The 25,900-nt window shown below is 37.5% G+C and overlaps 1 protein-coding gene across 1 annotated transcript in view; it reads right to left on the bottom strand.

Annotated features, from left to right (window-relative positions):
- Window positions 1-25,900, bottom strand: part of LOC126175172 (POU domain, class 3, transcription factor 2) — a 498,697-nt gene that overhangs the window by 7,651 nt on the left and 465,146 nt on the right. Inside the window, exons 7-11 of the mRNA XM_049921762.1 lie at window positions 23,332-23,714; window positions 14,536-14,749; window positions 12,243-12,423; window positions 2,466-2,522; window positions 310-393 (exon numbers count right to left, since the gene is read on the bottom strand). Of these exons, the coding sequence (XP_049777719.1) occupies window positions 310-393; window positions 2,466-2,522; window positions 12,243-12,423; window positions 14,536-14,749; window positions 23,332-23,714 (919 nt within the window). The remainder of the gene's footprint in view (window positions 1-309; window positions 394-2,465; window positions 2,523-12,242; window positions 12,424-14,535; window positions 14,750-23,331; window positions 23,715-25,900) is intronic.

Genomic DNA, 25,900 nt, shown 5'->3' with positions numbered 1-25,900 from the left:
TGTGCCAGCCATGGCAGTCAGTGACTATAACTGATAATGATGATGATGGTGCAGACAGCTAAGAAAAGATCAAGTGTTTTATTCAAAGTGACACAGCTTGTAAACTGAGAAGATTTTACTGAAGCATACCACCATGAAAGACACTGAGGCACCCGTTGATTAAGTTGGAGAAAATGTCCAGGATAACCACTTTAATTAAGAAATGACTTTAGACCAAAGAACTATTCCAAATTTTTAGCTAGTTGTAGTGTAATTCCTATTTCAAAAAGTATTTTACTTATATTCAACTTGTGTAACAGAAAAGCTTACCTCTCCTCTGCTTCTTTCATCCACATTTCTAAGACAGGTTTGATTTTCTGTGCACTCTTCGGAGTTATGTCTAGCTTCTCAAACCTACAAATGCAATTTTTTGTGTTAGTATACCATCATTTACATTCATAGACAATTTCATTAAAACCATATTATTTACATGCATCAAATTAAGTTGATTTCATGCAGGAAGGTGTAAGTCTAATAGCAAGATTCATTTATAAGTTGTATTAATTCTATATCTTAATGCCAATGAAAATGAAAACTATATATTGATAACCATAAAGAATGACCTGTATAGCGTCTGTGTAAAGTTCTCATATTGATCATTTTATAGAGAAGCTCCAATGATTGCCTTAGTATGAAAGCTAAACAACTTTTCAGTTATACTCTGTGTACTTAAATGTTGTTTGTGACAATTTATCCAAAGTTAATGGTATTCTGTTGTTATTGAAGGTGTAAAAGATTTGAGTAATAGTGTCATATTGTATGCTTATTTCTACTTTTGGATTAACTTTTTTCAGTTGCAGACTCATTAGAGATTGTGTAATTGATCAGTTTTGATCGGTGAGGGGGAAGAGATGAACTGTAACATTGCTCAACCAACCATCACAGCATTTACCTGGAATGTTTTCAGAGAAGCCACATTTGTTAAGGTGGCTACCTGAATCAGTTCTTCTTTTATACTGTGGTTACAGTTTATGAAATATTTTTGTCTTAAAATGTAGTTGCTCATTTCTCTGTAAACAGAAATTAATCATTCGAAGCACAGTTCTCATAGGTACAGTGCTTTGTTGTATGCTCTTCTTATCAAAAACTATCATGACTGATCTTAAATTTTAGCTGAGTTTGAATGTATTACATCTCATTTAAAATATGTTGTAGGTCAAATGAAGGTAAATGCAATTTGTTCAAATAATTACTCATAGATGAACTGTAATTAGTGAATGGGAATATTAGATAAAAGCATTTTTTAGTTGAATCAACTATCAAAACAGTTACATGATACATATGTATAGTATATTGCATCTGCTTGGAGGGAAAAAGAAAAGCACTGTGTAAATTGACACATAGAGAAACAAATGTCTTTGTCAGATATAGATCTTCATAGCTCAAGAATTTCTCCAAGATAGGCTCTTTTAAAATTGTATGTATTCTGTGCTGTCTTTTGCAAATTAATCTGGTTCCCTACAATATAATAAAGAATCTTTACTGCTGTCTGTTTCTGCATTACCATAAATCAGTGTAAATAAAATAAAATAATTGTTCTTATAAATATGCTCTTAATGATAGATTGATATCAAGTAAAAAAAGCCACATAGCAAACTAAATTCTAGCAAATACATTCACATCTAATTTATAAAAACATAAAATAATTCTGATCGCAGGTAGCAAAATCACTTATATTATGAAAGCAACATGCAGTTATAAGAAGCACTAAAAAGGAATTAAGCTGAAGTGGTTACTCAGAGGCCAGGCAAGAAGATTGTAAAAATTATTTGACATGCACCAATTTACAGAACAACTAGATTCATACTACATGCATAAAAGAAACATCCAGGGTTGCCAAGCAATTTCAGTCTCATAACTGTCATGTTTATTAAAGCTGACTGTAAATTCTACTGAAATATTGCTGATCAACTGAACAAGTAAAGTTACTGTTGTAGTGCTCAGAATCTCCATTTTACTCAATAATAATGTTGGCAACCCTGAAAAAAATATTCACTAATGCCAATGCCCTGGCTCACTGATGAAATAAACATAAATCAAATGATGTGTCAAAAATCTTAGGAAATTTAATTTTATATAATGTTTAAAAATCCAATGCTAAATCCCTTGCAACCATCACAATGTAATGGACTGTGAAATTTTATCGTCTAAATAATTTTCCTCTTTCCAGTCTGTTATTAACAGGCACATCATATGAAACAGCATTCCAAAAAATAACAAACATCAAAACAAAAGTGAGTGGAGGGGTATTGGCTTTTCCAACAAAAACGTAATCCACTTTATTGTGAAGATTACGCTTAAGTTGTTTGAAGTTTGCGTGCTGTAAGTTTTAATTTATTTGTGAAAGGGATTAGGCTGAAACAGTAAGATATGTTAGGTGCAGTAGAAGTAAAGAAGATAACCAAACGTATGAGAATAACACGTACATAGCCTGTTGCTGTGACGCAAGGTGTGCAGCACAGTACATCTGAGTGGCCAGGGCACTGGGGACAGAGTAAAACACACTTACTGAGAACTTTATTGCCACTTGCTTTAACTTTTTGCCACAACACATGCCATACTAATATTATTAACTTCTTGTAAAACTGCAGACACAATTATATGGTAACGGGGGAGGAATGTGACATCTGGCAGACTTACCAAGAAAATCTGTATTAATAAGAATGAAAGTTTATATGTCTTGCATGTTAGTGTGTTGCTAAAGACACAGTACTAATCTCCAGAAACACATTACATTAATTCAGCAGTCACCTATAAATACTACTTGCTTTCCGATTTTGGTTCGAATACCTAAGATCAGATTTTAGATCTCTTCTGTTGTGCCCAAAAGCTTTCCTTCAATGGAGTTGGAATAATTTCATAATGATCATTTTTAAAGATATGCAAATCATGATTGAGTTCTCTTAACATTTCTCATTTACAGGCAAAATAAAAAGAAATGCTCTCACTTTCCAACTTTCGCAGCCCATTACCAGATGCACTAGAAATAATTTTCGTGATACATTCAGTAAGTTCCAGCCCTTCATAAAGCATATAAATGAGTATTGAAATTAAATGAGATATTCTTTGAAATTTCATGAACACTGAGTACTTCTTTAGCTCAGTATTGCTTTTTAATTTAATTTATTTCATCAATGTCATATTCTGTCAACAGAGATACCACAAAAATTGAACCTTTAGAGGTATTTGCTTAAAGGAAGATGCTTACCTTTGGGAAACATTAGTAGTGTTGGCTTGAACTGCTGTGCTTAGTATTTTAACATAGAACAATCTTTTGTGTTTCTTAGCTTTGAGATTTAGTTCACTTACAGCAGTATGTGCACTCTACCACTAACAATGCAAAATTTGACAAACCCTCTTCATAAAACTTGTAGCCCCATACTTTTCATACAAAATGTAATGATGTTTATGAAATAAATTAATTTTTTTCAATCTCTTTACAGTTAATGAAACATACAATTGAGAGACAAGAAAGCACCATCAAACCTGACATTATTTCTATCTTACCATAAATAATGTAAAGGCCTGGTCAGAACACCAACAATTATGAAAAGGATAGATTGCTACTCATCATAAAGATGAGGCACATTGAGTTTCAGACAGGCACAATAAAAATACTATTTTACACTGAACTTTCAGCCAAAGCCTTCTTCAGAAAAAAGGGAAAAACACATAAACTCACACAAGCAGGCGCACCTCTTGCACGCACAACAGCAGTCATAGGTGCATGAGGTGTGTCTGTGTCAATGTGCATGTGTTTTTCTTTCTTTTCTGAAGGATGCTTTGTGCAAGAGCTCAGTGTGTAATAATTTTTTCACTATGCCTGTTTGCAACTCAGTGTGTAACCTTTACAGTGAGTAGCAATCTATCCTTTTCATAATTGTTGAACTACTATAAATTATGCAGTACATCTATTCTTGTTTACAAAGTGCAATGGATAAGAACTTCTTTCATCTAAATTTACAAATAACAGAAGCAAATTGGAAATGAGTATAAAGATGTGATTTATATCACTCTTGTGTGTATGATAAAATTCACACAGATGTTATGAAAGCTATCATGAAAGCTTTTTGCTTATTTATGAGTATGATGGACAGGAATTATCAAACAACGGAAACTCCTGGTTGGAATATCAACAACATAAGGAAAAAAGAGACTGCTACTTACCATAAAGATGAGACATTAAGTTGCAGATAGACACTACTAAAAGACACTTACATATTAGCCTTCATCAGAAAAAGAAAGAGAAATATACACACATTCAATCACACAAGGAAGCATCATCTCCAGCAGTTTGGACCAGAATGAGCATTTGGTCTGAGCTGCCACAGATGAGGGTCATGTGTGCATGAGGTGCACTTGACAGTATGAATGACTGTGTGTGTGTGTGTGTGTGTGTGATGAAGACTATGGTCTAAAGCTAATATGTGTCTTATAATTGTTCCTGTCTGCAACTTACAGTGACATCTTTGTGGTAAGTAACAATTTATCTTTTCCTTACACTGTGTATAGGAATGAGCAGTATTTAAATCATCCTATCATTCCTTCCATTTACCTAATGTGGCTACCCACCATTCAGTTTAATGCCCTCTCTCTCTCTCTCTCTCTCTCTCTCTCTCTCTCTCTCTCACTGCAGTTGGGTCAGTAATCTTCTCCAGGTAGTTTCAGACATTTTGAAGATGGCTGTGAATGTCTACATACATACTCTGTAAGCCACTGTATGGTGGTATGTGGTGGATAGATTAGAATAAGAAAAAAAGGGAAACATAAATAGCTGTAATTTCATGGAACAATTTACATTAATTTTGCATTAATTTCTACACTGTTCCCAATTACTATTAAGAAGTTGTTTGTATAGGTTATTATGAAACAGAGAAGTGTGTTCCAAAATGGCAGAAAAACATTGAGTTACAGATGAAATAAAAAGAATACTACAACTGAAATTAAATGAATGCTGTACTGTTTGCTAGTGCATTAGGCAAATATTAGCAGCAGGCTGTAGAAAGATCCTATGAATAAAATCCAAAATGAACAAAAATAAATAGGGCTAGCAACATCAATGGGTACAAATTCTCAACATATGCTAATAACACCTTTGTACCAAAAGATTAATATGTGAAGACTTTGCCTGGTTACATGTATGGCCCTAATTTCATGATGATAAATATAAAACTTCTGGACAGATTAAAACTGTGTGCCAGATTGGGACTCCAACCTGGGACCTTTGCCTTTCGAGGGCATGTGCTCAACCAACTGAACTACCTAATTACAGCTCAAGATCCATGTTCTCAGCTTTTCCTCCGCCAGTACATCATCTCTTACTTTCCAAACTGGTACTGGCAGAAGTGAAGCTGTGAGGATGGGTTGTGAGTCATACTCAGTTGTCAGAGCTCTTACCTGTGAAAAGCAAAGGTCCCAGATTCATGTACCAATCCAGCACACAGTTTAAATCTACCAGGAAGTATCATAACATCACAAACTCAAGTGCAGAGTGAAAATTCATTCTGGTAACTAGACCTTCCTGATTCATATTGAATGATTTGAGATTTCATCCACATTTTATTGAAAGAACATTAACAGTGTATCTGAATGTAATAATAAAACCTATTATAGCTGCAAGAATGTGAGCTCCAAAGAGACACACTTACAAAAGTGTTCATAAAATGTTGTCGCCAATGTGCACTACTGATAATGGAAGCAAGCAAAGATCCACAAGTTTTTAAGAGCAACTGGACAAATGTGATGTTACCTATGCACTTATGGTAATATGACAATTTTTTTTTGCACTGTGCCCCAAAAAATACTTTACAGTGGTATGAAAGGACAATTCTGAACAGACTAATGATTTAAGTGAAGATAGCCGAAAGATGTAGAAGTGCAATTGAAAAGTTCCAGAGTTAGATGAAAAAGATGAAGGTATAAGAACTATTCGAAATTAGTGTCTTCTTCTGGAACTGGATAACTTCTAAAGAAAAAAAAAGACTTAAAACATAGGTGGCCAAAATAGAAATTTGAATTACACAACATCAGCTTCATTATTACATTACCCTTCTCATAACTGTATCATTGTATAGTTTTAAGTCTCTTTAATTCTTTCACGTTTCATTATTTTATTTCAGATTGGCATTTAAGCTACATGATTTCCGTTTCTCTCTTTGGGTTTATTAGGAGCTCTGAATATCTTCCAAATTATTTAAATGTATATACACTGACAAAAAAAAAAAAAAACCTGCAGCACCAAGAAGGAGTTGTGGGACATGAACAAAAGTTGGGAGGTATTTTTCTACTACTGAAAGATGATGACTATTCAAATTTCACACCAGTCACATTAGACTGGTGCTAGTAGTGCCACTATGAGGATGTAAATCAGGTTTGGTTTACATACACACTGTAATGGTCATGAGTATTAGTTTATCTCTGAGATGGGACTTGGTGATTTGATGCTAGTCAAAAAAGCCTTTAAAGCAACAAAGACACCATTATAAGGACCTCACAGCATTTGAACAAGGTCACGTATTAAGGCTATGAGAAGCTGGATGTTCCTTCTGTGATATTGCAGAAAGGCTTGGCAAGAATGTAGCCACTGTACATCATCGCTGGCAGTGGTGGTCATGGAAAAGTATGGCCGCAAGAAGACCAGGCTCCAAATGACTGTGTGGCACTCCCAAGAGGGAAGACCACTACGGTCAATGTACAGCTCTGGTGTACTGTACTGGATCTGCAGCAGCCATCTGAGCACTGCTTGGCACCACAGTGACACAACGAACTGTTACAAATAGGTTACTTCAAGGAAGCCCCAAGCCAGATGACCTGCAGTATGCTTTGCACTGACCCCACATGAAATCCAGGGGGTGTTTCCCAACAGGAAAGCACTCACCCACACGCAGCTATTGTAAACCAACATTCTATACAGAGTGGCCTGTTTGATCACCAGATCTGTCTCCAATTGAGCACATATGGGACATAATCAGAGGACAACTCCAGTGTCATCCACAACTACCATTAACCATCCCTGTATTGACCAAGCAAGTGCAACAGCCATGGAACTCCATCCCACAAACTGATATCTGGCACCAGTACTACACAATTCATGCACATCTGCATACTTGCATTCAACTTCCTGGCAGTTAAACTCATTTTTAATGTACCAGAATTTCACGTTTCCTATAGCTCTTCTTGCCCTTACATTAATTAGACAAATGTGATCTGGAAATTTCATTACTCTGTATTTATTATCTTTTGGTGTTGTGATTTTTTTCCAGCAATGTAGATACAAATATTGCCTGTATGAGGTTCACTCTGAAAATTTTGAAGGTATAATCTGAATTTCTTCTCTTGTTTTAAAACTTTGTTTAATATTTTCTAAAATTATGCTTCTGTGTTTGGTACATATATGCCTCCTAGGAATGCTTCCTAGCACACACAATTGCTTCTAATGGCTCAAAACACTGCCTTTGGATGCTATCTTAAGCTTTGGAAACATAAATAAATCAGATGTGACCAGATGTTGGCTCTGAGAGTGATTCAGTGTGTCTATATTTCAGAACCATCCAGAAATTTATGTTTTGGCTGCACTTTGAGTTGTTACATTGTTGTGATCAAACAATATCCTACACAATAAAACCTTTGACTATTTCCCCCAGATTCTTTAAAAAAACAAAACCTAGGAACACATACCCCATTATGCCAGTCTATTTTTATAGCCGTACCTTCTTCAGGTGTGACTGTGCTGATGTCTCTACTTACAGTGAACACCATTCCCTCCCGCCACATTTCCTGCTTTCCTCTTGTTAGATGACTGTCATCTGTCTTTCTCAATCTTTGTCTGAGCACACAAAGTGCATTTTCTACAGTAGATGTATCTAAACATGTGAATTAACCTTTATTTGAAGTGAATTTATTTATTTCTGAATTTGTTTTTCCAATGGACAAAACACAAAAATGGTCATTGAGAAGGTCTCCCCATCATGTTTACCAGCATTGACTCTTGAAACTGAGTCATAAATTACAATTTCTAATACTGAGTTTCATTTTTCCATAATTAAACAGATCTAGCTGATGTTGACGGGACTTTGTGAACTGAATAATGTGCTATCTGCTCACTGCACAACTTCCTAACAAGAAGGCTCTCATGGGAGATTTTAATAATGCCCACCAATTTAGCCCAAACAATAAATTTTATGCACTGATGGGTGTAGGCTTCCTCTTCAATCTTTCTCTGAGTACACAAAGTGCAGTTTCTTTGGGAGGAGATGTTTCTTTTGAAGGAGATTTGTTTATCTCTTAATTCACTGCATCAGTGGATAACAATGGTCAATGAAGAAGAAGCATCCACAAATAGCCAATGTAAAGGCTCAAGGAAATGATCTACACTAAAACCCAGTGCAAACTTATAAAAAATACTGCACAAAAATGCTCCTGGTTTATTTCCACAGTTGACAAAAAGTCAATACATTTAGGTATTTTCATTACTTTTATTGGTGCACATGGTTGAAACATGCAACAACTGTTACATTGCATTGATCACACAAATTGGTACAGTGGCTCAAATGCTGGACTGCTGTTTGAGAGGAGTGATTTCATTCCCCAGCAAGTCCATGACTTGCTAATTAATTGATGGAGTTGTCTCATTTTTGGTGAAAGTGTTGCTTAAAGTCCAACTTAAAGATATCACTGTAGGTGTTCAAACTGGTCACCATTAACATCCACACACAAACGATGCCGCCAGACTGCAGCATGAACTGCTGACTGCAACGTGTTCAGCTGGATATTTGCACATGAATGTACGATGGATTCTCGAAGTTCATCCAATGTGCATGGCTTTTGTCAATAAACAACATCCTTTAGTGTTTCCCACAGGTAAAAGTCCAGAGGAGATAGGTCTGGTGAACGTGGTAGATGCTCCACAGCACCTCTATGGCCTATCCATCTTCCTGGTAGATTTTCGTCAAGATATGCCCTAACACGATTTTGATAGTGGGCTGGGGCACCATCTTGTTGAAATTAAACTCTTCCATCTCCATACAAGTCTCGGATAGAAGGTAAAACGGATGTCTGAAGCTTCTGAAGATACACCTCACTGGTAACTGTGCCGTCAAAGAAGAATGTCCCAATCAAGCCCTGGTAAGACAACCAACACCACACATTTACTCCTGGCAAATTCACAGCTTTGTCTACATGGTTGTTCGGATTTTTGGTGGCCCAGTAGATGCAATTGTGGCAATTTACTGTACCATTGAGTTTGAACTGTGCCTCATCAGACCACACAATCATCTCTGCAAACAGTTCATCATTGCGCACCATGTTAGTAAACCACTCGCAGTACTCCATTCTATGATCTGGGTCATCCTCGTTCATTCCGTGTAGCAATCATGGGATGTAGCACTTCCACTTTGCTGTCTTCAAAATTCGGTGAACACTTGAGTGGCTCACTCCAGTTTGATGGGCACACTGTCTCACAGACTTCTGTGGTGAGCAAGTGAATTGTTGTAACACACGACGGGAGTTAGCTAGGCTTGTTACTGTTACAGATCATCCATATCGTTGTTTGTGCACATCTTTAATGTAGCCTCTGGCTTCAAATTTGTCTCGAATGTGACAAATCATTAAACGTGTCGGTGGATCTGTTTGCTACTTATTTCGCCACTGCCGTTGAACCTCATTAATGTTTTTTTACTTAAAATACCACTTCAAAACTGCTTCCTTTCATCAAATGTAAGCCTTGCACAAGCCATGTTTACTCAAGTAACTAGGTGCAACTAAGAACAAAACACTGACTATCTGGTGACTGGCATCTGACAAAACAAAACAACGCAATACAATGCTTGTGTGGTGATTGCTGGAACTACAAACTATTACACTACCAGAGATGAGACAACTCCACCAGTCAGTTTGCCAGTTATGGACTTTTAAACAGTGGATACATTTTTTTGGACCCCTCTGTATGTACTTTAGAGTGCCTTGCAGAACCTGGATGCAGATGTACATCATTGTTTTCAAAATGAGTTATAGAGTGTGTTTATAGAATGTGTTTTCATCAGTTATGAATGATTTTGTATGTATACTTGGCCTGCATTTTAAACATTGGCTTCTTGGATAGGAAATGCTAAAATTTAGAACATATAGCACTAATAAAATTATTCAGTAATCAATAATGGATGAGGGAGGTACTGAGAGAGATTGTACTGTCATCTTCAACCATAATGCACATCTACATGTCTTTACATATGCACTGCAATTTGGACATATGCCGCAAAGGCATTGTCAGGCTGCTTTTCAGTCATTCCTTGCCTTTGGAGAATTTAAAACATGTGCTATGGGACTCCATAAACTCTTGCTACATAGATAAAAATATCTGCAGTCTTCTGAACATGGAGAAGGTCTTAGCAGAAAAGAGTTTTAATCTGGAACTCTAAATCCCTCTTCATAATCTGTTTTTGCTGGTAATGTTACATGAAAGTTGCTAATGATCTGCAGTTTTAGTTATTGTCCCTCAGAAAAGTTCTCTTTGTCAAACTGATATTATGACAGTCTAAATTCCATGGTACAAACAAGACAGAAACAAAAAATAAAGGAAGACAACACACCTGCAAATGAATGTTTGGTGATTTAAAGGCATGCTTAAAAGCTCAGAAGATTGCACTAACTTTCAAGCTTCTACTCTGATATCAACACACACCTTTCCTCCTTAACTGCTCTCTCTCTCTCTCTCTCTCTCTCTCTCCCTCTCTCTCACTCTCACTCTCTCTCTCTCTGTCTTCTGCTTTTCCTTGCACACAAAAACACACATTTACAAAGTTGTACAATATTCTGTTCATAAAAACTGTTATCAGCTTATCTGTGGAAAAAGGCAATTGTATTGTGTTTCCTCAGACCTTGCATGCACAGGATGCATAGGATACATACAATCTTAAAATCAGTACCTTAACATTAAGACAAAAATAAATCTGATGTGATATAATGTACTGTACTGGACACTGGTATGGAGAAGTACCAGACATGCCTCGTGACCTCTGGACTTCTGCAAACTGAATCTCACTCAATACTTTTCTAGACATAACATGACCATTCAAGTCCATTTGCTAATTCAGTGGGCAGAGTGACCTACTGTCAGAAAATAGTGTCATTGATATGATACTGGAGGACTCCAAAAGATAAAGGAAATGACCATAATGTATCGAGGGGATTTCTTAAATTTCTAAGAGAAGCGAAATCTGATGCACCAGTTTAAATACCACAACTCAACAGGAATTTTGTTAGAAATGACCTTTTAGCATCAGGTCTTGCCCTACTTACATCAAACAACAGGCTCCTAAGACTGTGAGTAAATTAACAACTTTTAAAGATTTGAACAACATATAATAAAACTTGAGATGTATTACAGAGGACAATGTGATGTCATGATTTCCTAAACTGTGTTAGCAATTAAGCACAGTTATAAAATTATGATTCTGTTTTGCATTGTGTGACAAAATTTTGAAATCAGCTCTACAGAAGTATGTTCAGAACACTAGTGATGTGGGAAATATTTAGGAATATAAGGGAATTCACTTAGGAAAGGAATTGTTTGAAGCTCTGGAAGAATCAGGTTTTATGTATGTTCTGGTAGAGAAGAAAATAGTTGAAAGTCGTTTATAGTACTGTTTAGCTTCAAGTTGCACAAATGGTATCACAGTGTTTGTGTGACCAAACACTGCAAAACATAATAAAAGAATTTTATTTATAAAATGATCACCCCCTTCCCATAAGCCAGTACTTCTAGTCTATGTGAGAAAATGGTTTTTCATGTACTGTGTTTCCCTGTTTCATATTTCATACTATTTTGTTCTACACAAAGTTCATATGAGTCATTAAAAGATCATAATCAACTGTAGAGAAAAGACATAACAATATTCTGTTTGGTGTACAGTTCCATTTTCAGCTAGCTTAATATCCATGAACTGCAGGCAGCCAAAATTCTCCTCCTACTAAAAACCTGGTCATGGCAATAGTTTTGCATAACCTTTCATTGCATTTACTAATGATTTGTAGTTTCCACAGAACAGTGAATTTTGAGAGGATCATAAATGTGATATTGTGTCCATAAAATTCTAGTTACACTGCATAGAGGTTAAGGAAACATGTACATATTTTGATCGGCCACAGAATCTGAGGTTGCTAATACACCATGCATTAGAAATGAAGAATTGAGTGTAGTCTCTAACCTGCAAATGGCACTCTGACTGTATGCTGGACCTTCTGTGATGCTGAGAGCTTGCCCCACTTGTGTCTGAGTAAGACCCAGAGAAAGGCGACGCAGCTTGAAAGCCTTGGCAAATTCCTTGATTTCATCCAAGTTAATGCCATCAACAACATTGCCACTTGTTTGATTGATTGTTGGTTGATCTATGACCACAGACATTGAAGCAAATTCAATCATCCAAAAATTTATTATTTAATCATAAATAGCAAATACAATCAATGAAAACAGAATGATTTTCTCTCTCATGTGAAGAAAGAGGTTACATCATACACAGAACTGATGGTCTCAGGTATAAGACCTTGGTTCTTAATATGTTATGGCATATAAAAGTTCTCATTTTTTACCTATGTCAAATGGACATATTTATATTAAAGCTAGTTATGTCTTTAAAATTATATTTTTATAATGATTGCAATCAATATGTGATACCCAAATTAATATGTGTTAATACTACCACCTGTTCTCTCATTCTGGTGTCAGAATGATCTGTCCCTCCTTTCTAACATTCACCGATGTATCCTCCTCTCCCACCAGAGGAGTTTTTTGTGCTTTAATACATGCCTATCACCAGTACTTAGGATAGCACCTTCTGAATTTTTAATAGCGTAGGGTTTATGAAGCATTTAATATGTTGCTTCCTTTCTACTCATCAAGCATTTCATCCAGAATGGAGGGAATTCTTTTGAAATTAGCAGCATGATATCATAATGTGGTGATTCACAGAGGAATATTAAGGGCAAATATGGGTTATATTCTGTTCAGTATGTAGGTAGAAGTTTTTGATTAATGATTTTATAGTACCATTACTTTTTAAAAGTCCTTTGTATAGCAGGCATGATACACAAGCAAACTGCCACTTTAGTTTTTTACACTGCTCTGGTTTCAGAACCAGAAATTTGACATATAATCAGTTAGATTTTGACAGCCATAAACAACTTTATTCATGAAGTAAAATGCAATGAAAGAAAATTTCTCTAACACTGGTAATAATAATCAATCACATTTCTGGGAATTAAAATATAAATTAATATTTGTTATCTTTTTTATGCTTTTGTTAACACAAGTAAAATTAATTATATATCTTCTTTGTGACTATTTGTGTCTCCCCATTAAAGTGCGTCTCCCACAGAAACAAAGATCCATGAAAGACGTGTGACTTTTTAATGTGTAATCTTTACTCACACTAAGATAAGAAAATATAGCAGGACCATTAACTGAGAACATACAGCTTGACTGTGGAGTGTGGATTATCAGAAGTATTAATATGTGACCTATGCTTCCCATCTATTGGTACACCAATTGTATGTGAGCACAAAACTCTGGTTTTGAGAGCTCCCACAACTGAGGGTCATGCTGATCAAATTCAAAATCCACTGTAGTTGAAAATACTGTATCTTTTTATTGCACAGCTAAGTTTTGAAGCTTATATCTCCATCATCAGACAGAGATATAAGCAGGCTGGCCAGTCAGTCATAAAGGATTAAACACACAGTTGTATGACACATGTGAGCCTGCTTTGCCAGCCACCATGGAATTGTGTATAGGATAAAATCTGCATTAGTGACATATAGTTTTTCTTCCCATGTTTTTGGTTCAGATTTGTTGATGGATGTGTGACTATCTAAAATATGTAGTTATATACTACAATTGTTTATAACCTTTAATTGGTGAGAGGAATGAGAGCTCCACATATACTTCGCATATTTGTCTATTTTCAGTTAAGTATTTTACTTTAAAAATTTTCAAAAACCTTGTCTACAGATTAATAGCAGCATACCAAGTACCCCCCCCCCTCCTCCCCCCCAAAAAAAATATTAAAATAAATTCTAAGTGTTCTTATCTAGCTATACCATTTGTTTGTTATCTAACTGTCTTGATTATCAGCCCTTATATACCTGCCATTTTATGGGCAGTAATGTTCCAGCAGACAACCCCGAAGTCTATTGAACACAAAACAAATTTATTCTCCTTATTAAAAGTGCATCCACCTAATTTATCTAAATAAATATGAAGTATAACTAGGTGACATCTTAACTGAAAAAGCAGCAAACCTGATTTCCCTGACAATACTTTAGTTACACAACATTGGGAGAACATAACTCTGTGTGTGTGTGTGTGTGTGTGTGTGTGTTATAGTTACATATTTCTATAAAAAGTGTAGTTAATTACATTGTTAAAGTTACATAAATAAAAACTGAACAAAGGAAACACAAAAACATCATATCAGAATAAAATTAATGAGACATTAATCTTACTTGGAGAATCAGCAAGGAAATCAGTTGTGGGACTGCTCCTGTTGTGCTGTGAGTTGCCATTGGTGGAACTCTTGTGCTGACTCTGATTAGATATTTGTGGTGTTGTAGTAATGGTAATATCAGAGTTATTAGCTGCTAATCGATTTATCACAGTCATTGATGTTTCTGAACCATTCATCATGCCATTGTGATGATGATGTTTCTCCTGCAAGACCTTAACAAAGACAGACAAGGGTTCAATAAAAAACACTGAAAGATATTTATGGAAGCAAACATATAAAGTGAATCATATGCATAATAGATAGATTATGCAATCAAATTCATTGCACTATTCTAAATTAATATGGGCAACAACTACAACATTTAACTGTTTGACATTTTTGTCATGACACAAAATGTTAGCTGAAATGGAAAAGTGTAGCATCCAGGATGTGGACTTTTAACGTTTCTTGACAAGCATAAATCTTAATGTAAGAGGAGAAATGAGACCATTGCAGTTTCAAAATAACTATAGGAACAAATGTGGTCAACATCATTGGTAAGAGCTCTTGTATGTGTTGTGTAGTAAATTTCTCTATAGACATGCCATTCATTTCACAAATGTCAGTTACAATGTACAATACACCATCTAGCATCTACTTCTGTCTTGTAAGTGAAGTCATGTGGCCTTCTCCAAAATTAATCCAAAATATGTCCCTCCCTTGTGTTTCCTTCATCATTTGCTTAAAACCCATATTCCATATAAATACTTTGTATTCTTGTTAGAGTTTACCCAGGCTCTGAGATTGGGGTGGGGGGCAACTCATATTACTTCTGGGGTGAATGAGAAAACAGATACAAGTTTTCATGGCAAATAGTTCTGGGTGCACTAGTCGGTATCCATTTCATGTCCTGACTTCATTTAAACTGATATAAAATTGATATGTCTCTATGTTTGACACAGTTGGATGTAAGTTCAGTTCACAAGATTTATTTTTGCTACGTGGTGTGAGGGGTGGGACAGTTTCCCTTCCCTGTTCCCTCAAAGGGTACACTCTTGGTTTATTACCTGATGTTTTGTGGTGCTTCCCCAGTTTACTTGAGGCATTACAAGTATCTGAAATCTTTGAGCAGTAAGTTATAACAACAAATCTTTAACTACATTCTGAAATTAACATTGCTTCCATTTATTATTTTCTGCTGTTTTCACATACATTTTCATAACCAATAAAATGTAATATATTGTCTGCTGTTGTACCATTGGAGTTTCATTATCACCACAACCACAATCATTATAATCATCAGCTATTTGGCTTCTGCTGCCTTATAAAGGATTACTCAAACTTCTCCATGTATTATGGTCTTCAGCTACACACATCTATTTTGAACTTTAATGTTTTCTAATTGTACATACTCACCTACCTTCAGATCTCTTCTCAGTTTTTTCTTATCTCTTGGAATCAAGCCAAGTACTTTCTCTGTCCACCTATCGTCGATTTACTCACCTACATGTCCTGTCCACCTCTATGCTGCTTATGATTCATTTGTTACTGTCTGTCGCAGTAATTTTCATCATCTATGTTTCTCCACATTACCAGCCCTCAGTGTTTGAGTGGTATTTGTGTGCAATGTCCGTGTCTCACTAGTACAAATCAGAACTGGTAATACTACTGATTGTAAAGAGATACATCAGAAGCTTAGTCTTCAAAGCTATAGTAAGTTTAATGAAAACACCTGAGGACATTTTTACTCTATGTTTACAGCACTTCTCTTATATCCATCCAATTGTTTTCAGCTGCTCAAGATAAAAAAAACTTGTTAATTTGTTCTATGACTTCATTATTGATCTGCACAATTTTTATATGTTCATTAATCATCACTTCAGCCTTATTTTAAGATGTGCTTTTAAACTTGTGCTCAAATGTTGCTTCATTAATTGTTATTTACTCACTATGGGCAAATAGTATAATATAATCAGCAAAATGTGGGCTGTTCAGGTCAGTTCCATTAATATATATTCCTTCTCTTTTTCCAGATTAGGAATTAGAAAACTTTCTCTAGCACTGTTCAGAATAGGTCTGGCAGACTGGTATCACCTTTCCTCCACTTTCAATTTTAAATTTCCCTCTAAACTGAAGAAGCATTATAGCACTTGTAGCATTGGTGTACATATCCTTAATGTATAGTAACAAAGGATTAATCAGTTTCTGGTTTCTCAAGAGCTGTACATACAGACTATGTTCAATATCAGCGAAAAGCTTCTTCAACTTGGCAAAGTGGTAATCCATACTCATTCATTCATCATGTAAATTCATTCAAGGCTTACTAATTATCACTTGTGCTAGAAACTCAGATAAAGCCAGTTCATTCATTTGCTTGATTAAAATTCAATGTCTTTTCTATTGCAGCCTGCTGCATACTGCTATAGCGCATGCAAGTGTGATTGTGCCAATTGTAGTGATGCCACACATGTGTACTTAAATCAGCCACCAGCTGTATCAGCGCAGGCTGGCCACTAGAGGCAACCTGTAGGAAGCATGCATATGGCCTCTGCCAAGCTGTCTACTAGCTACTTGTGTCTGTATACACAGGGAATAGCATCAACTCAACTCTCACTATGTTCTTTTAGCTTGTACTGCTCACATCAGTTGTTCTGTGTATCTCTTATAATTCAGAGATTTAAGAATAAAGCCATATTTGTGTTGCGTGTATCAGTTTTGTATATTAACTTGAATACTACACAATTGGTGATCAGTTTGGATTGGTTTCCATGTGTGCAGTCTTTAAGTGTGGTTTCATCAGGTTTAGTCATTACAGACATCATGCTACTGACCCTGATTCAACAGCTTATTTCAGCGTGACCACTTATCAGCTTTCATTAATAGACTGGGCACCACTGTGTCAGTCTATCCATCCACTTTTCCTCTGTGTGATGATTCAGCCATTGATTGGGAAGCTATGAAAATAGACTCAGACAGTATTTTTGGCTTTTGGTTTGATAGACTTGAATTTGTACAAAGCTTTATTCCACCTAAGGTGTATTAATTACTGTGCCAGCTTGCCCCTTTACAAGAACCAGTAACTCTTACTTTTGATCACATATGCAGTTTATTGTTCAACTAGTATCACAAACAAATGCATGTCACAGCAGCGTGAGCTGTATTCTGCTGATGCCACAAGAAAACAAACCAGTCAAAAAGGGCTTGGGCAGCCAAACTTCACAGCCACGGCTGTAAGTGTCAGTTCATTACTGATGCCCATAATGACTCTTATGCATACTCTCACGTGTGACGCAATTATCTGTTTAGCTTCAGACAAGGAAGGGTGCCAAAAGGCTTTACTCTTTGAAACCCACATTGACATAAGTTTTGCAAATAGCACAATCTTTTGAAGTTTCTTATGCAGTGGATTACCAAATTGGAGCATAGGGTGATGTGGCATTAGTGTCACAAGATGTTCCCACTAGGACAACAGATTGCTTGCACAAGGAATTGGTAGTGGTGGCCGTAAGCATGTGGGACCAGTGCCAAGCAGGCCAAGGGTGGCATAAGCAATGATGACCACCACAGCACCAGCATCAGCATTCTCTGTTTCTATATTTTCCTTTCTGTCTTGTCCATCATGAACATTTGGCATGCCCCAAAACCTGGACTACTTGTAATGCTTGCCAGAAGAAAGGCAGCATTGCCTTCATGTGTCATTCACCAAAGGTTGTTCAGGATATGGATATGGAAGTAAACTGTATGGCTACAATGCTTGTGACTTTGACTTTGTTTATCAAGTTAAGTGTTTTTTTGCGAAATGCTCTGGCTACAGATCAGCACAGGTGCAGCAGGTATGTTACAGAATTCTCAAGCCTATGTGAGTTTAGGCTTGATGCCATTGACACCGGCCATGCAGATGCTGGTCAGTAATAACAAACAGAACATTGTACTGTTGGAACAATTTATGACATCTGCCTCTTACAAGTCAGTGGTTTGTTCCATTTCATTTTTGATGGGTGCTCATGTCGATGTTGAGAATGGGCCCCAGATTGTTTCTCACACCTTTTAATTGTTTTGTTCCCATCACACCATTCATGATGTTATGGCTCCACCATTCCTTCCTCAATCAAATGGTGGGGTGGAACAACTAGTGCATGCATTCAAGTCCCAAATGAAAAAGTTCATTACAGATTCTTGGCTGGATGACGCCCTTCTCCATATTCTGAGCACCTATGCTTTATGCCTATGGGGGAGTGAGACCCAGCTGAATTGCTTCACAGCTAGCAGCCATGCCTTCTCCTCCATCTCTCACAGCCTGTGTCACACCTGTCATGGCGTTTCATTAGGCCACTCCCCATTGGGATCACAGACGTGAGCGCGAGGGTTGGTCACTGGCGCAAGTGGATACCAATCACTGTTATCCACCACCAGGGACTCTGTCTTCATGATCTCCACATGGTTGATGGGCTGGTGGCATGCCACTATGATCAGTTCTGCCCCCCCCCCCTCGCCCCCTCATCATCACATGCTACCGGTTCACAGGTGTGGCCTCCATTGCCACAGCCCACCCCACTGCCAATCGCTTTGAGCCAACTGTTGCCTGCTGTGGAGGTGGCCCCATCCCATAGGCTGCCCCCTCCACATGCGGTGCCCTAGGGTTCCAGCTTCCTGGCACCAGACACCAGTTTGTCTCTGGCCTCGGGTCCATTGTGTCAGTATGCTGTTCCCACTCAGGCTGCCTCCATTGGTCCCCTCACCACTCAGCCATCATCACCAGCCAGTAGGTCCAGCCCTGTCTCCTCTGCACTGGAATCTGCCTGCTGATGACAACACAAATAGGACAATAGCACCCTCTTGGCCTGGTGCTGTAGTCAAGCCCCTCGTGGGCTTATCGCCCTCGGGTATGCCCACATCCCTGTGCATTCCAGCCTCATGGTCAGTGCCCTCCTGGCACATTGTCCTGCCCTCGCCATTGGCACTGGCTACCACCACTCTGGATCTGATGGATGTGCCTCTTATCAGGCCACCACCATCTCATCCATTGTTTGGATGGCTTTTTGCATGAGGGAGAGGTGTGCTGTATCCTGATACTTGTGCGTGTAAGTGTGAGTGCACCGAATGTAGTATCGCTGTGCATGTGTACTTAAATCAACTGCTAACTGTATCAGCATGGGCTGGCCACTAGAGGCTGCCTGTAGGAGCCACGCACACAGCAGCGTCTCCACTGCACTGTCTACCAGTGACTCACCTGTTTACATGCAGAGCAGCACTGACTCACTCTCACTATGTTCTTTTAGTTTTGTACCACTCACATCAGTTGTTCTGTGTATTGTTTACATTGCACCTTCTGTATGATTCTTTTGCTTTGTTATGTGTGGAGTTAAGAGAAACTTATTTCCATTATTGTTCAGAGATTTGTGAATAAACCCATATTTGTGTTACCCGAATAGTTTTCATGTATTACCTGAGTACTACACAGTCAGTAATGATTTGATGAAATGCTTGCACATTATGGAGTGAAGGCTAATGAGTCTACAGTGTTTTGTAACTTTACTGTCTCCTTTCTTGTGAAGAACAATTATAGCATGGTTCTAGTTTTCAGGATGACTTTCTCTGCAGGTATTATTCTTTTTTATATTTACTATTAAGTTTACTATTCAATTTACAGTTGTATATCAAGGTGGAGCTGCTACAATTTGTATAGCAGCAAAAATTAATTTGAATGATGAAAATCCTGTAACAAGGTGATAACTTCATTGCTTGATTTTGCACTGTTGTTGCTTGTGAAAATCGATGGATGATTAAATGTAGATATGGAAACATCTGACACGGTAACTGTTCTCATTAGGAATGTACACTATCTGATTAAAAGTATCTGGACACCCCTGGGTAATGTATAATTGACCACTAGATGTCATAAGAAGTGGATCCACAAGTATTAAAAGAGGAGGCAGTGACTATTCTGTTCTCAGAAGAAAAACAGTAAAAGCAGAGTGAGTTAGAGGGCTCAGTGACTTTGAATGCAGACTAGTTATTTGATGTCACCTGAGCAGCAAGTCCACCACAGACATTTCTGTCCTTCTATAGCTGCCGAAGTCAACTGTTGGTGATGTGAGTCTGAAGCTGAAAAGTGAGGGAACAATTACAGCTAAACCAAGGCCAGGCAGACCTCATGTACTTGGCAAACAGAGATGAGCACTGCAGAGACTGGCTGTAAAAAAGTCACATGAAATCAGTGAAAGGAATCACCCAAATGTCCCAAAGTGCTATCAGCAGTCAACTAGCACAAAACTGCTTATAGCAAGTTAAAAATAATGGGACAAGGTGACCAAGCAGTTCCCCATATGCTACACATTTCTTTAGTTAATGCTAAGTGATGTTTGAGATGGTGTAAGAAACAATACCACCAGACAGCGGATGACTGGAAATGAGTAATCTGTAGTGACAAATAATGCTCTACTGTGTGGCAATCCATTGGAAATGTTTGTGTTTGGCAAATTCCTAGAGAAAGTTACCTGCCATTATGTGTAGTGCCAGCAGTGAAATACAGAGAAGATAGCATTACAGTGTTAAGGGTGTGTTCCATGGTTAGGATGTGGTCCCCTTATTGTACCTAAGAACATGCCAAATGAAGATATGAACACACTTTACAGCATTTTTCACTGCATACAGCAGAGGAAGAGTTTAGAGATAATAATTTTTTATGTTAGCATGACAAAAATCATAAATCATTACCTGTGGGCAATGGTTAGTGGACATAACATTCCTTAAATGGAGTGGCCTGCCCAGACTCCTGAGCTGAACATAACAGAACACATTTGGGATGAAAAGTGTGCTTCAGGGTGTCCTGCTGAGTTGTTGTTTCCATTTTACACACAATATTTTAATGACCAACACAGACATCTTCTTCAGGTGCTGCAAGTTTTGCTGTTATGTTCACTCATCATCTGGACTCCAACCAGACTGTGAACTATTGTTTGAACTACAGTTGGTCACACATTGCTATTTATAGCTTAGCTCATTTCCTGACACCTGCTACATTCTTTAATGTTATATTTTCAGAGTCAGCGTGGGTATTCTGTGAAACATAAATTCTCTCAGCATCTTCCAACTCTGATTGGTGTCATTCTCAGTGAGATTTTAACACTAAGCATTATTTTAACTGAAACTATTGTCTCAATTTATTGGGTTTTATGACAGCTTCATTTTGATAGACTACTTAATTATGCTTTGCCGACTGCTGTGGCTGAGCGGTTCTAGGCGCTTCAGTCGACTGCTACGGTCGCAGATTCATATCCTGCCTCGGGCATGGATGGGTGTGATGTTCTTAGGTTAGTTAGGTTTAATTAGTTCTAAGTCTAGGGGACTGATGATCGCAGATGTTAAGTCCCATAGTGCTCAGAGCCATTTGAACCATTTTGAATTATGCTGTCCCAGAAACTTGGCATTTGTACCGCAATATTGATCTCATCGTATTTCATTTTATGATTATGTTTGAGGTAGTACTTGGCCATTTACATGGTTGTTTTACTCAGGTGTGTCACTGATGTTCCTTGCATCTCTCCTTGACTGCTCTGATTGTCTGTCCCATGTAAGACATGTCATATTCGCATGGAATGTGATACATGCTCAGCTATTGGACACCTAAATCACCTTTAACATTATAAAAAATGCTTTTTATCCTAGGTGAATGGAGTGGTTCACACTAGATGCTATTTTTCTGTAGAAGTCTACAATCTTTCTGGATACTTGGCCACCATAAAGTAGATAAGCCATTTTTGTTTTCTCTTCCTCGGTCTAAGTCTCAACCTCTGTCTCACACATTCTTGATTTTGGTCACACTGCCTACTTAAGTTGGTGAACTGAGTACCCATTTCTTTGGAGCACTATTTACAGGTGTTGTAATTCTTCAATGAGGGTTTCTTTTCCTGAAAGTGTTCGACCTATATGGACCAGTGTCTTTGTCTTTGTGACAAACTGTGATGGTTCTAGGCATGGAGACAGAAGTCAGTGTGTGTGGGATCTCTTCATACTCTGTGTCCCTTGGAAATGTCCATTCTTATTAATCAATCATGCTGAGAAAACCTGAGAGATCATATTTGGAATGACTTAGAGCATCAACTTTGCTCCAGACCACAGCATCTAAACTTTCTCTGGTTTCAGCTCTTAAGCAAAATGGCCAGCCACTCTTCCACAGACATCCATACACATTATTGAATATGTTCCCAGCAGAGTTCAAGCTGCTACAAAGGTGGAGGGTGGAAACACCTCATATCAATATCCACTAGTAGATGTCTAGATACTTTTGATCAGATATTTCATCTTGCTCTCATGGATGTAGAATGGAAGAAATACAAAAGTAAAGGAAGAAGAGAAGAAAAATTATGTGGGAAATATAAAACTCACATGTAATAAGAATCATCGCAATAACTTTAAGTAAGTCTGGTGCCTCTTGCTATTTAGCTTCCATCTCCAACAATACAATCATCTAAAAATCTGTTTTCTTTTACCTGTTTAGATACCTCTTAGTTCAATAAACTCATCCAGAAAAATTAGTAAATATCCCTACACACAAGTGTGTGTAGAGCTTTTTCAGATTTCTTTGGTGATGCACAAATAATGCTATAGCTTGTTTCCAACCATTTTGATTAGCTGCATTCTAATGAAACAGGCACAAGAAATTTCTAAATTTTTGTAGGTCAGCTAATACATTGTTTTTACTCCTGTTACTGAAAACTGTATGAATAGCAATAAGTGTCCAGAAGTTTCAGCAATAAGTGTAATCATAGAAAATATTTGTTTCAAATCATTGATAATTGATGGAAAATAGTACCGGGTAATGTTGTGGCTGTGAATGCTGTTGTGCACGTTGTTGCTGATGTTGATGCTGCTGCTGCTGCTGCTGCTGCTGTTGTTGCTGTTGCTGCTGCTGTTGCTGCTGTTGTTGTGCTTGTTGTTGTGTTTGCTGCTGCTGCTGCTGCTGCGGTTGCTGTTGCTGAAGCTGTGGCTGGTGCTGTGGGGACTGCTGCGGGATCTGAGATGTTGCTGGTCCTTGATGAGGATGTGGATGGGTATGAGTATGTGGTGGCTGCGGAGGAGCAACCATTGCTCCAAGTAATTGTTGAGCAGGACTTGCACCATTGCTCAGAAGGTGAGGGGGCAGTGTTGGAGCTGCTCCCTGGCCTAGTCCCAGTCCAGCGGCACCAGGAGGTTGAACTGTAAATGATATAATACGAATCTAATAGAAATCCCTTAGCAGTTAAGCCTAACAATCTTAATTTTGACTGTTGGTTGCTTAGAGATATCTGCACTGTATGTCCTGACTCAAGTTTCATTTGAAGGAGTCTTTAAGTTCCAAGTAGACTGTGGTAATCAATTTATGAAGTAAGTACAAGAAACAAGAAAAAAAATTGAAATGTAACTAAAAAAATTAGCAAAAATGAAAGAATGTCCCACAGATCAATAAAGTATAAGAAATTCTTTAGTAGGCAGCAGAGAGCTATAGTAACTGAATTAAGTACTGAAATTTGCCCAGACTATAGTACTTACTGAAGCAGTGATCTCTTGAAGATTAAAAGACATCATAACATTGCTTGGTTAGAAATTAGTCAACAGTTATTTCTGTCATGCATTGTACTCTTTGTCCTTTATTTTAAAAAATGAATTTAAAAATTGATACAATTTAATTTTTTATATATTTCCTAAGTAATATCAGGTGTTTCAAAATGAATATAGGGGTTTAAAGGATTTGTAGCATTTATTACAGTGTGCTTGCATATATGCCATTCCCTAGATATTTCATTAGAAAATGCTAGTAGCAAAGATGGCAAACAAAAAGCTTTTTATATCTTACAGTATGCAAGGACAGAACCTGTTGCTACAGGGCAATGTGCATTCCATATTAAGTTATACTGTAATCCTCCAAGTAATAATAACATCAGTAGAGGGTATCACCAGTGTGAAGACACCAGCTGTCTGTGCAAAGAGAAGAGTATGAAATGACTAAGAGTGACTGAAGTATATGTTGAACAAGTAGCCCTGAGAAATCCGTTTGGAAGGCTAGTTGTGAATTAGCAATTCCAGTGAAATTAGTGTGTAGACTTTTAAGGAGTTGCTTACAAGTATGTCCTTATTGTTTGCAGTCATTACAAGCTCTAAAGCCCACAGACTTCAGTTTATGTGGCAACTCTGCAAGCCAAATGTTGTTGCATGATAATGAAGATTTTTCTGGATAGTGTTATCTTCAGTGATGAACTGACATTTCACCTAGATTGAAATGTGAACACACACAATGTGTACGTCAGGGAGGGTCAGCATATCCCCATGAGATGCTACATTTGCAATGAGACTCCCCTAAACTGAATGTTTTTTGAGCCATATCCTGGCTGTAAGTTTCTGGGCCTATAATTTGTGATGTTCTTTAAGTTATTTTATAGTTTACATAATTCCTTGGTTTTTTAAAAAATCAGTGTTAACCTAATAAAATACCACATGTTGGCTCTTCATAGTATCATATGATCAGTGAATGACTTAGTTTTAGGTTACAGTTTTAGTATTTTAATTGTTTTAAGCCGTTTTTAATGCTATTATTTTTACCCACTCTTACACACACATCTCGGCATACAAGTACCACCCTCTTGTCTAAAACTTTCATTAATCTAAGAGACACAGCAGTTTGACACCAATTTACTAGTTACATTTGTAAAGTACTGTCTAATGACAATCAGCAGAATTTGTATAGTTTTGCTGTTATGGAGATGAATTTTATGTTTCATATGTGCCTTATGGTTAGAGTTATAATGTTCCACTGCACCATTATGTATGTTCGTATGCATGTATTGAACTGCGGACCTAAAAATGATGGAGAGGCTTCGTCCCTGCCATAGCCCACAGTGGTACACAACCCCACAACAGGCTACAGCAGTCCACTCACACCACCGCAGTCCCCAACATTTGTGTGGTAGAGCAAGTATGGTGTACGTGTATGTGGAGACAGTGTTGCGCAGCAATCGCCAACATAGTGCAACTGAGGCGGAATAAGGGGAACCAGCCCACATTTGCTGAGGCAGATGGAAAAAACCATCCACAGGCTGGCCAGCACAATGGAACTTGACACTAATCTGCCAGGCGGATTCATGCTGAGGACCGGCACGCTTTCCCACACAGGATGCAGTGCATTAGACCACACGGGTAGCCAGGCGGGCAACATTATGTAAGTAGTAAGAGTAAATAATTTGTCATATGCTAGTGGGTTATTTTTTCAATTTTTCTGTATACCTATAATTTAACATGTATATCATGTTAGCAATTGCAAGTCTAATCATTGATCCTTCTGTAGAAGGCATTTTAAAGATGTGGAAACCTAAGTCAAGTGGTTTGAATAAGCTTTTCATTTCTGCAAC

This window comes from Schistocerca cancellata, chromosome 3 (assembly GCF_023864275.1).
Source record: "Schistocerca cancellata isolate TAMUIC-IGC-003103 chromosome 3, iqSchCanc2.1, whole genome shotgun sequence".
NCBI classification, from domain to species: Eukaryota; Metazoa; Arthropoda; class Insecta; order Orthoptera; family Acrididae; genus Schistocerca; species Schistocerca cancellata.
The sequence above is the reverse complement of the archived record's forward strand: the minus strand, read 5'-3'. Positions and strand labels throughout refer to the sequence as shown.